The sequence below is a fragment of the Protopterus annectens genome, chromosome 10.part0 (genome assembly GCF_019279795.1).
Source record: "Protopterus annectens isolate FY-2018-M chromosome 10.part0, PAN1.0, whole genome shotgun sequence".
In the NCBI taxonomy this organism is placed as follows: Eukaryota; Metazoa; Chordata; order Ceratodontiformes; family Protopteridae; genus Protopterus; species Protopterus annectens.
In genome coordinates, this window is record NC_056744.1 from 1426887919 (window position 1) to 1426902263 (window position 14345).

The 14345-nt window shown below is 42.8% G+C and overlaps 1 protein-coding gene across 1 annotated transcript in view; it reads right to left on the reverse strand.

Moving 5' to 3' along the window:
- The window catches only part of KIF14 (kinesin family member 14), a 2369812-nt gene that overhangs the window by 180900 nt on the left and 2174567 nt on the right, over positions 1-14345 (reverse strand). Inside the window, exon 25 of the mRNA XM_044086046.1 lies at positions 2475-2659. Coding sequence (XP_043941981.1) covers positions 2475-2659 — 185 coding nt within the window. The remainder of the gene's footprint in view (positions 1-2474; positions 2660-14345) is intronic.

Genomic DNA, 14345 nt, shown 5'->3' on the forward strand with positions numbered 1-14345 from the left:
GACAAGGCTCTGCAGCAAATGCAAATGGGCAGAGTCACTTAGTGGTGATGAGAATGCAGCTGTTAGTTTGATAAAAAATGTCCATATGACAAATGCAAGCCTTTTCCTCCATCTAAATAAACCAGTAGAGCCTCTTTAGATGGCACCCGAGACACAGGTATGCCACTATAAAGTGAAGTGAACTGACCCTTTCTTGGCCAGTTTCCAACCCCATAGAAATCATCAAGGAAAGACCTGAGACCTGAGCATACAGGTGACAAAAGAATCAAGGACATCTGTAAATTACTGCCTACGCAAAAAGCACTGCTCTGTCTAGATGAAGAACCATTTTTACTGGAGCCTGAGTAGAAGGCTTCCAGCCACTCCAAGCCCCTACAGCCCAGAGTCAGAAGAATTAAGTCCTGAGCAAGGCCCAAAGTTAGAATTGACAGATGCCCAAATAATGCAAAACACCTTTGCATAACACTAAAGGGGATTCCCCTACTTCTAGGACTGGAGTTTGAATCCACTATCCACTCAGCCATTTACAGGTGTCAAGAATTATATTATTCTTCTTCTGTAAGCCCTATGATAAAATGTGGAAACAGTAAGAGTGATAGTAAAATGTGCAGGAGCACTATAAGCCACAAAGTAGAGAATGCGAGCACCTCAAACATTCCCTTCTACCTATTAACTCAAAAAGGAGAACAAGAGGACCGTGACCCCCCCCACCCCCCACCCCCCCCCCCGCTAGTGGAAAGAACAATCTCCATTCTCTCTACGTTATTTGGTGCCACAACTCTAGGAGAGGGATGAAGGAGGGCTTTCAAATGATCATTATTACCATATTCTTATCCAAAAGAATAAGAACTAAAGAGAAAGTGAAACTCATGATGATACAAAACACTAGAAGGGCATCCACTACCTGCAAGGGGGAATGCTCTTTTGTCTCCTTGTTTGAAAAGGTACTACACTGATGAATATATATCAAGCAAAACTGAGAAGGCGCCCTGGAAATGGCTAGAAAACAAGGTGAAAATGACTCCAGGAATCTGCTGTCTGGTCCAAAGCAGACTCACCCCTTACAGGCATGAGGTATTCCTGACTGAGAAAAGAAAGATAGAATGGGGGAGGGGGGGCTACCCTCCTCATAAGAAAATATCCACTAATGAGGACAGGAAAGCTATAGAAGAAAAAGATTTACACAGCATTTGGCGGGGCATGACTACCAATCCAGGGTCCAGGGAAAACAGAATGGCAACAGGAGAAGGGCTAAAATAGTGGGAGAGTTTGCTATTACACTCTCCTCAAAGTCCACATCAATACCACATCCTCAATCCTACCAAGTCAGCATGCAAAATGTGTCTGTATTCTTGCCCAAAGAATACAATCTGATCTAAACTTTGGGCCCAAACTGTCAAATCAATACCATTTGAGTTCTCTGAACAAGCAGGACAGAGAGCAAGGAGAGCATGTAGTTCCATATTTAAACTTGTAACAAACTGAGGAGGAGCCAGGAAAGGAATTTGTGAAAAAAATGTGACAGCACCACAAAACAATGACCAGGGTGGGACTTCCCAGGGACAACTACCAACAGCCCATTAGCCCACAAATATCCCAAAGAAAAGTGTATGAATCCAACAACATTTTTACTAATGACAGAAAAGGCCAAGAGTTGGACAGTATAAACAGAAAAAATTGGAAGCTTATTAAATTGATGTTGTTGTCAATAAATGCATTGTCAAAGATGCATGATCAGGGTCTATATTACGTTATCGAATACTAATGTATTCGAAAACGTAATAGTCAACCTGTAAATGTCAAAGTCGTACAACTTCGAACATTTCAATGGAGATCGCCATACAGTGCGGAAATGGAAGTTTTACATTGTCTGCACTGTATGGTGATCTTGGAGTTGGTATATTTTAGTGGGGAGTGCAGGAGGGCTTGCTCCCCTGCTTACAGTGTTGAAATGGTTTGCTTGGGTGTGCTTTTGTATTTTTTTGCAAATGCTCGAAGTTTTATGACTTCGACATTTACGGGTCAACTATTACATTTTCGAATACATTAGTATTAGATAACGTAATATAGACCCCATGATGATCATCATCAAGCACAGGGACTACTGAAAAAAAATACATCAGAGTCTATTTGGAGGAAAGGATGGATTCAGCCATAAGCCTCATTAAAAAAAAGGATGGATTCAGCCATAAGCCTCATAAAGAAAGGATGGATTCAGCCATAAGCCACATAAAAAAAATCATATTCAGGTATTACATACTGCTTTCTTTGCTTCACAGGAAACAGAACAGAAAGAGTGTCTCAGAATGAACGTTCACATTATACCTTATTTTCAGCTATGTTTTAATTTTCAAAAAACAAGTTCTACAATCTTTTATAACTTCATTAAATCATTATAACAAACTACTGTAATTATAGTGAAATATGAGAACATATATTTACAAACAGCTAGAACAATGACAAAAATCACTTGCCTGTAAAAGTAACTGCAAATATCCACCTAACTTCTTCATATCATCTTTCAATGCTTCATCTGTCTTCCTCACATCTGTACATTGTGGGATGCTGTCTAACCACTGCTTTGTCAACACTACCATCCTTTCAACAGCTGATGTCAGTCTGACACATTCAAATTGTACAGAACGATCACTAGAAAAAACTAAAACGCAAGAAAGGAAAAGCAGATAAAATTCTAAAAAAAGAATGTTCAACACTGGATGCTAAAATTAGTTTTCACAAAGGTTTCAACATCATTTATTTCCTCTAGTGTTAATAGTCAAGTTCAGGTGATGAAAGGAAGACAAAAAAAGAAGAAACAAATACTGTCTTTGCAGAAAAAAAAAACAAACTCCCCATTTCTAGGTAGATATTCTTGTACCATTGTTAGGGTCCTCTGGTTCCGAACTTAAAAACTGGAAATAATATACAGCTTAGGGTAATGCTCAGCAGACAAAGACATAATAAATATGTACCTCAGACTTCCATCCACCTCTTAAGCATGTTTTTTTTTCACTACCTTAACATACAGTTTTATTGGTCTGTCAAAAAGGGTTTATGTCTGCCACTAGCTCTTTAAGCAACAGATAACATGTGCCTTATCAGAGTATGAAGGTGACCAGTGGTATTCTTTAGGGCTCAGTGTTTGGCCGTCTTTTTTTCAGCATTAACTTTTCTGATCTCCAGACCATGAACTAAAACCTCTGTCTAACCAAGTTCGCAGATGACTTTAAAATGAGACTCACTGTCAAGTTTCCTTCTGACAACAACCCTTCAACAAGAACTTAACACTTGTAAACACCTGGTGAACTACAAAATGGGCTCATATTAAATGTTAAAATGTGCAATATTGTCATATTTAGCAAGCAACCCTCTCCTGAGTATACAACACAGACAACATCCTACTTCACAAAAACAAATGTTGTTAAGGACTTTGGAATGTGGGTTGATAATTTCCACTCCTTTCATCATCATGTAATGAAAGTCATCAGAAAGTTCACGTATTTAGTGCAGCTAATTGCCAAATGAATATCTTCCAAATCTAAAGAGGACATTGTCCCCTGATCTTTAGCATTGATTAGGCCAATTATTGAAAACAATTCCCCCTTTAAGATACAGCTGACTAAGCACGATAAACAAGCAGAAAGACCTCACTTGTTTTCTAACAAAGATCATCACTATCTTATAAACTAAGCTATCAGAAAAGATGGGAAACACTGCCTCTTTATTCATTGTCTTATACACTTTTGAGGGAAGTTCTGTGCCTTGCCTTTCATGCTTTTAGGGACCCACTGTCACTAGATATCGTGTACCTACAGAAATCAAACAGTTTCAAAACCAGGGATCTAAATTTTCATCAGAAAATAAATAAACCATTATGGAAGGATAGATTCATTACTTTAGAATACACCCCTGCTGCAAATCAAGCAGTGTGATACTTTATCTTCCTTCAAATGGGAATTGCATAATTTATTTATTTATTGACATTTGATTATTGGAAAAGCCCAACTGGGTAGGAGCCCATTTTTCAGTGGAGGCCAGGGGAGAAAAGCTCCAAAGTATTACAACACATTTTAAGAAAAAGAAGTTATGTCTTACCATAACGTTCCATCTGTGTTGTTGATCTTCGTTCATTCATTACTGATGGGTTATCGGTTCCGTCCTCGGAACCAAGCCGGCCTTATACCAAGACTGCGTCAGCCAAAAACTCTCAAACCAAGATCCTACCCAGAATGCTCTGCTCCCTGTTACCTCAGATCGAGTTTGCAAGTTAATAGACAAAAGTAGAGGCGACCTCTGGTCATAACAGACCTACAAGAATGGAAGCAGGAGCATATGAAATCCACCAGGAACCACTGGAGGGGGACGGAGGGTGGGGAGTAATGAATGAATGAAGATCAACAACACAGATGGAACGTTATTGTAAGACATAACTTCTTTATCTGACGTTGTTAATCTTCGTTCATTCCTTACTGATGGGACAGAGTCGCCAGCTATCTGTATCCCTGGGCGGCCCTCATGGAAGGACATTCCTGAGCGCCATGGAACCAAAAGAAGCTCTTCCTCTGGAGGCCAAATCCAATTTGTAATGAAGAATAAAAGTATGAGGGTTGGCCCAAGTCGCAGATGAGCAAATGTCATTGAGGGAAGCCCTAGCATGGAAAGCTGCTGAAGTTGCCATTGACATTGTAGAATGGGCTTTGACTTTGTGAGGCAAGGTGATGTTGTTCTTGTTGCAGATGAAGGTAATGCAATTTCTCAACCATGACGCCAATGTAACTTTAGAAACAGGACGACCTAGTCTAGGTCCAGAAATAGTTGGTCCGATTTACGGGTAGATTTTGTTCTGTCCAAATAAAAACAGATTTCCCTTTGAACATCTAGGGAGTGTAGGCAATACTCTCTCTTGTTAGAATGATTAGGAAAAAATACTGAGAGGTCAATAGACTGGTTGATAGACCACTCTGACACCACTTTCAGTAAAAAGGAAGAATTAGTTCTCAGTGAGACTCTATCCTTATGGAAAATAAGGTAGGGACTTTTGATGCATAAGGCTTGAAGGTCTGACAGATGTCTGGCCGATGTGATAGCAACCAGAAACAAAGTTTTCCAGGAGAGGTACTTTAAATCACATGAAGATGCAGGTTCAAAGGGGGGTGCTGTTAGGGCTTGAAGAACCAAAGCCAAATCCCAAGGTTGTACTGATTCTCTAAAGGGAGGTTTTAGGTGAAACACGCCCTTCAAGAAAGTCTTACAGAGTCTGTGTGACTTGAGTGAAGTGTCCTGGAAGTCAATGTGGAAATTAGAAATGGTAGCTAAATGAACACGGATAGTAGAGGCTGATACCCTAGATTGAAAGAGAGCTGATAAGTAATATAATACCACCGAAACTGGGGCTGACAAGGGGTCCAATTGTTTGTTCACTGCCCATAATGTAAACCTTTTCCATTTGCTGAGATAGATTAGCCTGGTGGATGATTTATGAGAATGCAATAAGAATACTGCACACCAAGGAGGAGAGGTTATCCTGCCTGGCAATCATTGGAAGTGGAGAAGCCAAGCTGTCAGCTTCAGGTTTGTTAGATTGGGGTGGGTCAGACCCTGTGGATGGGAGATCAATGTCGGAGTTGGATTGAGAATCCATGGTCGATCTAGTAGGTGAGGCCAGAAGAAGGGGAACCAAACTTGTCGAGGCCAATATAGAGCAATGAGGATTACTTTGCTCTTCAACTGCCATGCTTTCTTCAAAAATTGGGAAATGAGGGGTAGAGGAGGGTAAGCATAAAGCAGACCTGGGGGCCAAGCATAGGACTAGAGCGTCTCTCTGTGACTGTCCCCGAGGGGAGATCAGGGCAAAGTAGTTGCTGCACTTGTAGTTGACTGGGGAGGTGAATAGATCGCAGCAAGGCTGGCCCCAGCGGTTGAAAATTTTTGCCACTATCAGAGGATTGAGGGACCATTCATGAGTTTGTAGAATATACCTGCTCAATTATTTCTGCTATCACGTTGGAGCTCCCGGGAATGTGCATTACAATTAGAAAGCGGTTGGAAGCTATCGCCCATGGCCATATTCTCAAGGCCTCTCGGCATAACGGGTAAAATCTGGTGCCCCCTTGCTTGTTGATGTACCAGACTACTGACATGTTTTCTGACTGGATTGCAATAGTCCCTGACGGAAGGATCGAGTGAAATGCTTGCAACGCTAATAGCACCGCCCTCAGTTCCAGGACACTGATATGCAAATGACCCTCCGTCTCTGACCAGGTGCCTTGGACCGAGTTTCCCTGACATAGCTCTCCCACCCCATTAGGGAGGCATCCGTGGTCACTGTGGCTTTTGGCTGATGGGGGCTGAAGGGGCAAGACCATTGCTGGGGATTCTGAGACATCCACCAGAGCGAATCTTGCTTGCATCTCCGAGTTACACTTATCTGAAAAGGCAAAGGCTGTTGTAGAGGGCACCACTGCGTGAGAAGTAGCCAATGAAGAAGTCTCATGTGGAACCTGGCCAGAGGAACAATGGTGATCAAGGCTGCCATCGACCCCAAGAGTTGGAGTACGGACCGGGCTTTGTGGTAACAGAGTAGTGGCCGAACCTGTTATCTTATTCTTTGAAGTCTGTGATCCAGAAGAGATGCTGTACAATTCTTCATGTCTAACAGGACTCCGATGAATTCTAAAGATTGTAACGGAGTCATGTTGGACTTCTCCCAGTTTATAGTGATTCCCAGGTGCTGAGCTGTGGGCAGAGTGTAGGTTAGGGCTTCCTCCAGTAGATGCTTGGTGGGGGCGGTAAGGAGCCAGTCGTCTAGGTATGGAAACGCCTGGAATTCTTGAAGTCGCAGGTGATCAACAACCACTGCCATACATTTGGTGAACACTCTGGGGGTTGTAGAGAGACCGAAGGGCAGTGCTAGAAATTGGTAGTGACTGGCTCCTATGCGGAAGCAGAGATATCTTCTTGAGTGCTTGTCCAATTTTATATGGTAATACGCATCCTGAAGATCTACAGAGCACATCCAATCATCTTCTTCCAAAAGAGGAAGGATAGACTGAACCATGACCATCTGGAATTTCTCTGTTCTTACATTTGTTTAGTGTGCTGAGATCCAGAATCGGTTTCAAGTCCCCTGTGTTTTTTGGCACTAAAAAGAATCTTGAGTAAAAATCGGATCCTATCTGGTCTGAGCGGACCGTTTGAATGACTCTTTTTTGTTGCAGCTTTTGGATTTTGTGTGCTGCTACTTCCCTTTGACTGGGTGGGACGTCGGGTAAATTTCCGGGTGATGTGGGACAGAGATGGAAGGGAATGCCGTAGCCTCTGGATATTATCCGTTGTACCCAAGAATTGGTGGTTATGGTACGCCAGGCAGTAGGGTACATGGAAAAGTTACCCCCGACCACTTCCAGAGATGAGCAGTCGGGCAACACTTCAGGAGCACTGGCAGGGTTTCCCAGAGAAAGAATCTCTGGGACCCCGGTTTCACGGACCTCGCCTGCCTCAAAAGGGGCATCTTCCACTGGAGTTTCCCCCTCTGCCCTTAGGTGAGAACTCGGCACATGCGTAACGGAAAGAGCCATGTGATTTTCTGTGCAATATCTTCCTGCTCCTCTGATTTCTGGAGTAAAATCATTGAGGGGTGGAGTGGCAGAAACCAATGGCCGACAGGGTCTTACCATCTTGTTCGCACCTTGTCAGTGTATCTTTAACCTTTGGGCCAAACAATGAAGCGGCCTCGATGGGTGCATTCATAAAGGAAGCCTTAAAGGAGTCCACAAAGTCGCATCCAGGCATGATGTCTCATGACTATGCCTGCGACTGCTGCTCTAGCCACTCCTTCCGTTGAGTGTGAAATGAGCCGCATGGAAGAATTGGATATAGATTCCAGGGTTGCTATCTGAGAGGCTACATTGTCGCGCACCTCATCAGAAACAGCTCCTGCGAAGGTTTCAGAGAGTTGGTTGATAAGGTCCCTCTGGAGCCTCGTAAAGTGTGCCAAGTAGTTCAAGGACCTTACAGCGAAGGTTGATGAAGCAAACACACGCTTCCCGGGTCTGTCTATTGCCCGTGACTCCTTGTTGGGCAGATGGGCAGTCTGGCTCTCTTCTGCCCAGTCTTTTTTAGTTGTAGCCGCCACCACCATGGAATCTACTGGAAGACCTTTGGACCAATGAGGATGTTCAGCAGCAGGAGATAAAATTTTGTCAGGCCTCCGAGGTTTAGCTTCCAAAGTGTCAGGAGCCTTCCATGCACGCTGGACGATGAGCTGGACAAGCTCATCGGCTGGTGGGGTAACCCAGGAGGTAGGGGACTGGGCACAAAAGGCCTGCAGGAATACGGATTCCTCTAAGGACGGGTTGGAGAACTTCCAGATGCCCCTCTGTGTTAGGATCTCGAGGATGTCACCAAAGGACACCTCATCAGAGGGTGACCACAGGGACCCTTCCCTGTCATCAAAGTCTGTATCTTCAGTTACAGACTCCTCAGTGGTGTCCATGTGCTTCCTCTTGCACAAAGCCTTGCAAGGGACTTCCTCAGTGGGGAGCTCTGGGAAAGATTGCAAGGAGGGGATCTCCTAAGGGGGAGAAACCTGAAGCCTTTGTGCCCGGGGTCCAGTAGTTGTGGCTTGCGACAGTTGCGGCACAGAGGAGGGCAATGAGTCCGACATGGATGTTTTGCCAGCAAAGGCAAGTTGCCCTCTCCATGGCTTGGAAGGCCGGACCACCCGAAGAGGGATGGGAGCTCGGAACCGGGGTCACACCCAACCCCGACGGGCAATGCGGCAAACGGGATCTGAGGTAACAGGGAGCAGAGCATTGTGGGTAGGATCTTGGCTCGAGGGTTTTTGGCTAATGTGAGCTTGGTATGAGGCCAGCTCGATTCACAGGACAGAACCGATAACCCATCAGTAAGGAATGAACGAAGATTAACAACATCAGATTAATAATTTTATAGCTTTTAAAGATACAAAAAACAAATACAGTTTAAATAATTTTACCAAATTAGACATAATATGAACATTTTGGTTAAGAACAGATGCAAGTTTTATGACAATGACTTAATAGTTAAAGAAATGTTATCCAGTTTATAGAGAAATTAAAGGTAAGATAGTATAATACAAACAGGAACTAAAATACAAAGTGAGAGAAAAGCAGGCTTATGGTATATTTAGAGAGGAATCCAGTGGGGAGAGAACTTGATAAAAGTAAGGGAGTGAGTGAAGAAGGGACAGTAAGGTGATGTAAGGTATGAACAGATATTTGCCCACCTTTAGGGATACAGTTTATCTTGCTGTTGAACAATAACAGAGCCAGCATTTGACTAGGAAGCCTTTCAGAATGGTTTTGAAGGATGGGAGAGAGGGTATTGACCTGAGAGATAGAGATAAGCAGTTCAAGTCCTTAGCAACATGATACAAGTACAGACAAAGCCGATGTGATGGATTTGTTGACAGACAGGAGGTTTTGGTCATTGGATCGTAATGACCGACTAGGAACATATTTGTGCAAAATGTTACTTAGTGCTGGACAAGCAGATGGTTTCTGGATAATTTTATAGGTGGTAAGAAGCTGTATATATGTTAGTTGATGGGACAGTTCTAACCAATTTAGGCTTTTTATTGCTATAAGGTTGAAAGAGGTATACGTTCATAGGTGTTTACTAGGATAACGACCATAAGGGCCTTTTTAAGCCTAGCCATGTATCTCAAATCTCTGACAAGTTCGGGTACTCTTGGTAAGTGTAAGCAGGGGCTTGGAAGATGAAACATTTACAAGCAGAGGCCTGGGAGATGAACCATTTACAGGCTGCCTGTGACCATTACAGACACAGGTGCCAAACCAGGGATGAATTTCCTGTCCCTTATCCAATTGTCCAATTTATACTTGAATTGGGTTAGGGAGGAACTCTGCTTCAGAGAAGGGACAGTCTCTGAGATACATACATGTCTCTCCAGCAGGCCCTATTTATATCACAGGCAAGGTTTGTCTTTATAATGGGTAATTCTGGTGCAATTTGTTTTGTGAGTATGCAGGAGGCCCATTAAAGTGGGGTTTGACAATGTCTTGTATTCCAGGCATAGATGTCCCCTCAACAGCCTGAAAGAGACAGAATTCAGGGATAGGGCCATGAGGTGGTCTGTGTAGGACATGTTGCTTATGCCTTGTATTCATTTAATGAGGAACCTCTGTGGGCATTCCAGTTGTTGGATATGCCTAATTAGAGACATACCAAAGTGGGGACTGTACTCAATGATAGGTCTAATGAATGCCGAATACAGTGGCACAATGATTTCTTTGGACCTAGATGCCATACCTTTGTTTATAAGTTGCACAAAATAGAATGATTTCCTCACTACTGTAGACATGTAATGGTCAAAGGCTAGATTTACTGTCTATGTATGTCCCCAAGTCCCTGACTACTGGGTCATCTCTTAGGAGTGTATTGTCAATATGATCATCTGCAGCAGCTGGAAAGGCCCCAGAAGTACCTCACAAAGAGGATTACTGGCCTCAAACAAATGCCCTACACTGACCACCTCAAAAAACTCCAGCTTTACTCCATAGCATATCGCTTATTCCGAGCTGATCTCTGCCTAACATATAAAGCTATGTCAAACCCAGAGCTGTTGGACATGCTCCACCTAAAGAAATCCCAATCCCTCCGAGTTACACGCTCTAGGGACCTAAACCTTGTCACCGCAATAAACAGGACAGGCTGGAGGGATAGATTCCTGTCCCAGAGACTTCCTATTCTCTGGAACAAGCTACCCATCTATGTCAAGCGAAGTTCTTCATTAGTAATCTTCAAGAAAAATCTTGCTGAGTGGATCGGAAATAGGAAATACACCCCGGGGATAACTTCTGTGTCTCTGATGGACAGTGGCACAGGGAAATAACTTTCTTGGGTGGCGTAAGCTATGGAACCTTGCTGGCTAGGCTTACATAGGCCCTTGGGCCGATAGCCTAGTACCTACCTATGAACCTATGATATTTACCAGGGTTGGATGACTTCCCAAAGGATACTATTATGCATTTCTTGGCATTTAGCTTTAGTCCACGGCTCTGACACCAGTTATTTGTCTCAGTTATTCCTTCCTGCAGAACATCTGTGTCGGTGGGAGATTCAATGACATCTCCTAATTTGCAATCACCTGCAAATTTAGCAACTTTGTAATAGCAGTGATTCAATTTTGATTTTTGTGATGCCTGAAGGTTAGTAAGGATGGCAGCACCATAAAGAAGTGTGAGGAGGAGATAAATAGTAGCAAGTGTAGCTTTAGTTGTGTCAGTGAGAACGTTTTTGGCACTATAAAGCAAGCTAGTTTCTAATGAGGGAAGTAAATATTGTGGGAAGAAATAGCCAGCGAATTGCTATGGCTAGGCTAGTATAGGCCCTAGGGCCGATAGCCTAGTACTAAACTATGAACCTATAAGTTTTTTCTTATGCAAGTCTGCTTATGCAGCAGCTTGAATTTAAGATTACCATCAACTACCATCCCTAAATGGATTGGGTGAGTATTCAAAATTTACCCCTAGCCTAGTCCGCCTTGAAAAAGGATGCATAATATCAGAGTGGCTAATGGCAAGAAAATGGTCACAAGACTCAATTGCCTTGTATTTCATATGATGCTGATGATAACTGGTAAGAAATTTACTATAACGGAATATAAAAAGAAATACTAACACAATTAAACTAGTATGTTCTTACTACGACAATAGCGAAGGACCCCTCCTTAATGGGTCATCTACTTAGTTCAAGTCGCCACCACTCACAGTTTGGTACTTTTGTAGAAACTTACATGATCAGGTGCACACCATGACATCATGTGCTGCCTATGTGAGCACACACAGCCCAACAGTTTGCCCTTAACCATTGAGTGCATTTCTTGTGAAACAAGAAACTGTAATAAGTATTTGACTCCTACATTGCTAATTAACAGCTAATACAAAAGTATAAACATCCCCAGCTTACATGAGAGTCTGACAGCCTCAGCTCGATGAATGGGTTGTGTAAGCACGTGAGATGGTAGGAGGGCATCTGTAACCCGTCAAGAAAGGGCCTCTTACCAACTAAAATGTTAGGATATATTTTACATCGAACATTATTACACCCTCCTCCCAGCCTTGACTAGTCAACTGATATTAGCAGGTTAAATCCAAAAATGTAAATCCACCATGGTAAAAAACAGAATCAAATGGTTGAGTCTTAAAGCACAGAAGTACCATAGGAGGCCACATTTCTAAAGTCATAGTTACAACTATTATGCTTGATGAATGTGGAGATCAAGAACCAAGTGGCTATGGCACAGATGCCTGCAATGGAAACATTCTTTAAGCAAGTAGAGGAAGCAACACCTCTATTAGAATGGTCTTTTACTGCAGCCATTTATACTGGAAGGTAAGCCATCTAATGGCAAAACATAACGGTGTGTGCAATACACTTGGACTGTAAGACCTTTCATCCTTTGAGAAATGAGACAAAAAGTAATTTGGTCTTCTTAAACTCATGCATCCACTTCAGGTAAAACTTGAGCTCACTGTGCACATCTGGGATGTGAACAGTTCCTCAACTGGTCTTTGTCCATGTGAGGAGAACAAGGGTTTGAATGGACTCGGTCAGGAAAATTTGGAAGGCATTTTAGAAAGAAAGTTGTGCTAGTTTTAATTGTGAAAATCCACGTATATGTCTGCAATTCTGAAATTCCGTAAGATGAATTGATGGCCACTAGAAACTGTTTTTCAAGATACAAATATCAGCTGCAAACCAATGCATTCAAAAGGTGGATAGGCAAGCCCTTCAAACAAAAACTTTGAATCTCTTGGAGGCAAGCGGATCACTAAAGGTGAGCAGAAAGACAATGCTGTTTTAAGGAATTACTTGATAAACTGGTGCCTGCCAAAGATCATGATGGGCAGAAATGACTGAAATATGCACCCAAGGCCCTAAGGCTGAAATCACACAGAGACACAACATAAGTCAGCATGAACTTGGAGCTGCGAAGGCAATAATGGGTGCCGCCTCAACCAAATACAGAACCAGTCCCACTTGGAGGAAAAAGTACGTTTGTAAAAGGCTTCCTTGTAGCTTCAGTCGTCCCGGACTACTCTGTTGAATAGAATGGCACAATCAGAGGCTTTACAGCAGGAGCCAGACTCTGACTGCCTCCCACACCATGAAGGATGACCTTCTCAGTACCAACTTTCCTGTATTGCAAAAGAGACTGGAGACTCTGTGTCCAAAACCTTCTTGGCTACACTGGGATACTTGGAAGTAGTTTTATTCCTTCTTCTTTGACGACTGTAGCAAAGTACACAGCACCAGCAGGAATATGTAAAGAGAAAGGGATCTCCCTTGTCAGGGGATGTAGAGCACATTCTCTATGAACTTTACTTTACCCGGCTTGCTTAGAGTTAAAGAGGGGAAGAACCAACTTCTCCTAAATGACAACAAGATCAGTCTCAAGAGTGTTCCAATTACAGAAGCTCAAATTTAGGCAAGCTCCTTAATCCACACATCAAACAGAGAACACAAAGAGAGGATCAGAAAGTCCCTGTAATGGTAATGGTTGAGACTGATGCCTCTATGACCCATTAAAAGATGCTCATCATCTCTCTGCACAACAGTTAGACCAGATTCCTCCTTGTTTTGTTTTTTTTTTTTTGAAACCTAGGTACTCCTTTTCGGCTCTGAAGACTCAGACTGCTAATAGCTACACAGGATTGAAGTGGAGTACGCTTCCTAGTACAGAAATTGTTCTTTGAACCATGATGGAAACAAGCTGAGCTTCTCAACCCACCAGTGAAACATTTATCATCAAAATTTGCTATGGATTTAGTTACAAAAATAAAAAACAAAGCTGAACTTGTGAGAAATGTTCACACCATTCCAGAGCCCACGTGTTCAAAACTAGTAACAAGTCACTGACTGTACCATGACTCTCTAGCCATTGAAACATCATAGTCCACTGCAACATCTGCATCTTGGGTATTCACATGGCATCAGAAACATCACGGTGGCCAATCGTACCTCAAAGAATATGGGAGTCTAAGTCTAGATGTCACACAACAGTCTGAAACTGCACCCTAGTTTGTATCCTCAGCCATGATACCACATATGACTTCCCAGGCCCTTTCTATGGGGGAGTACCAACTAGCACTGAAGAAAGTCCTGCCCTGTGTCCATAAATACAGCCCTCTGACAGGGATCTGTGAGGACACATCCTAGTTTAAGGTTATCCTTCACAGACTGCAACCATGAAAGTTCCCATTGCAGTTATGTTACCAAAGAGTCCCTTAAAATGCCCACATGTAGCCAGTTATCCACAAATGGGCATCTATGGAGATACT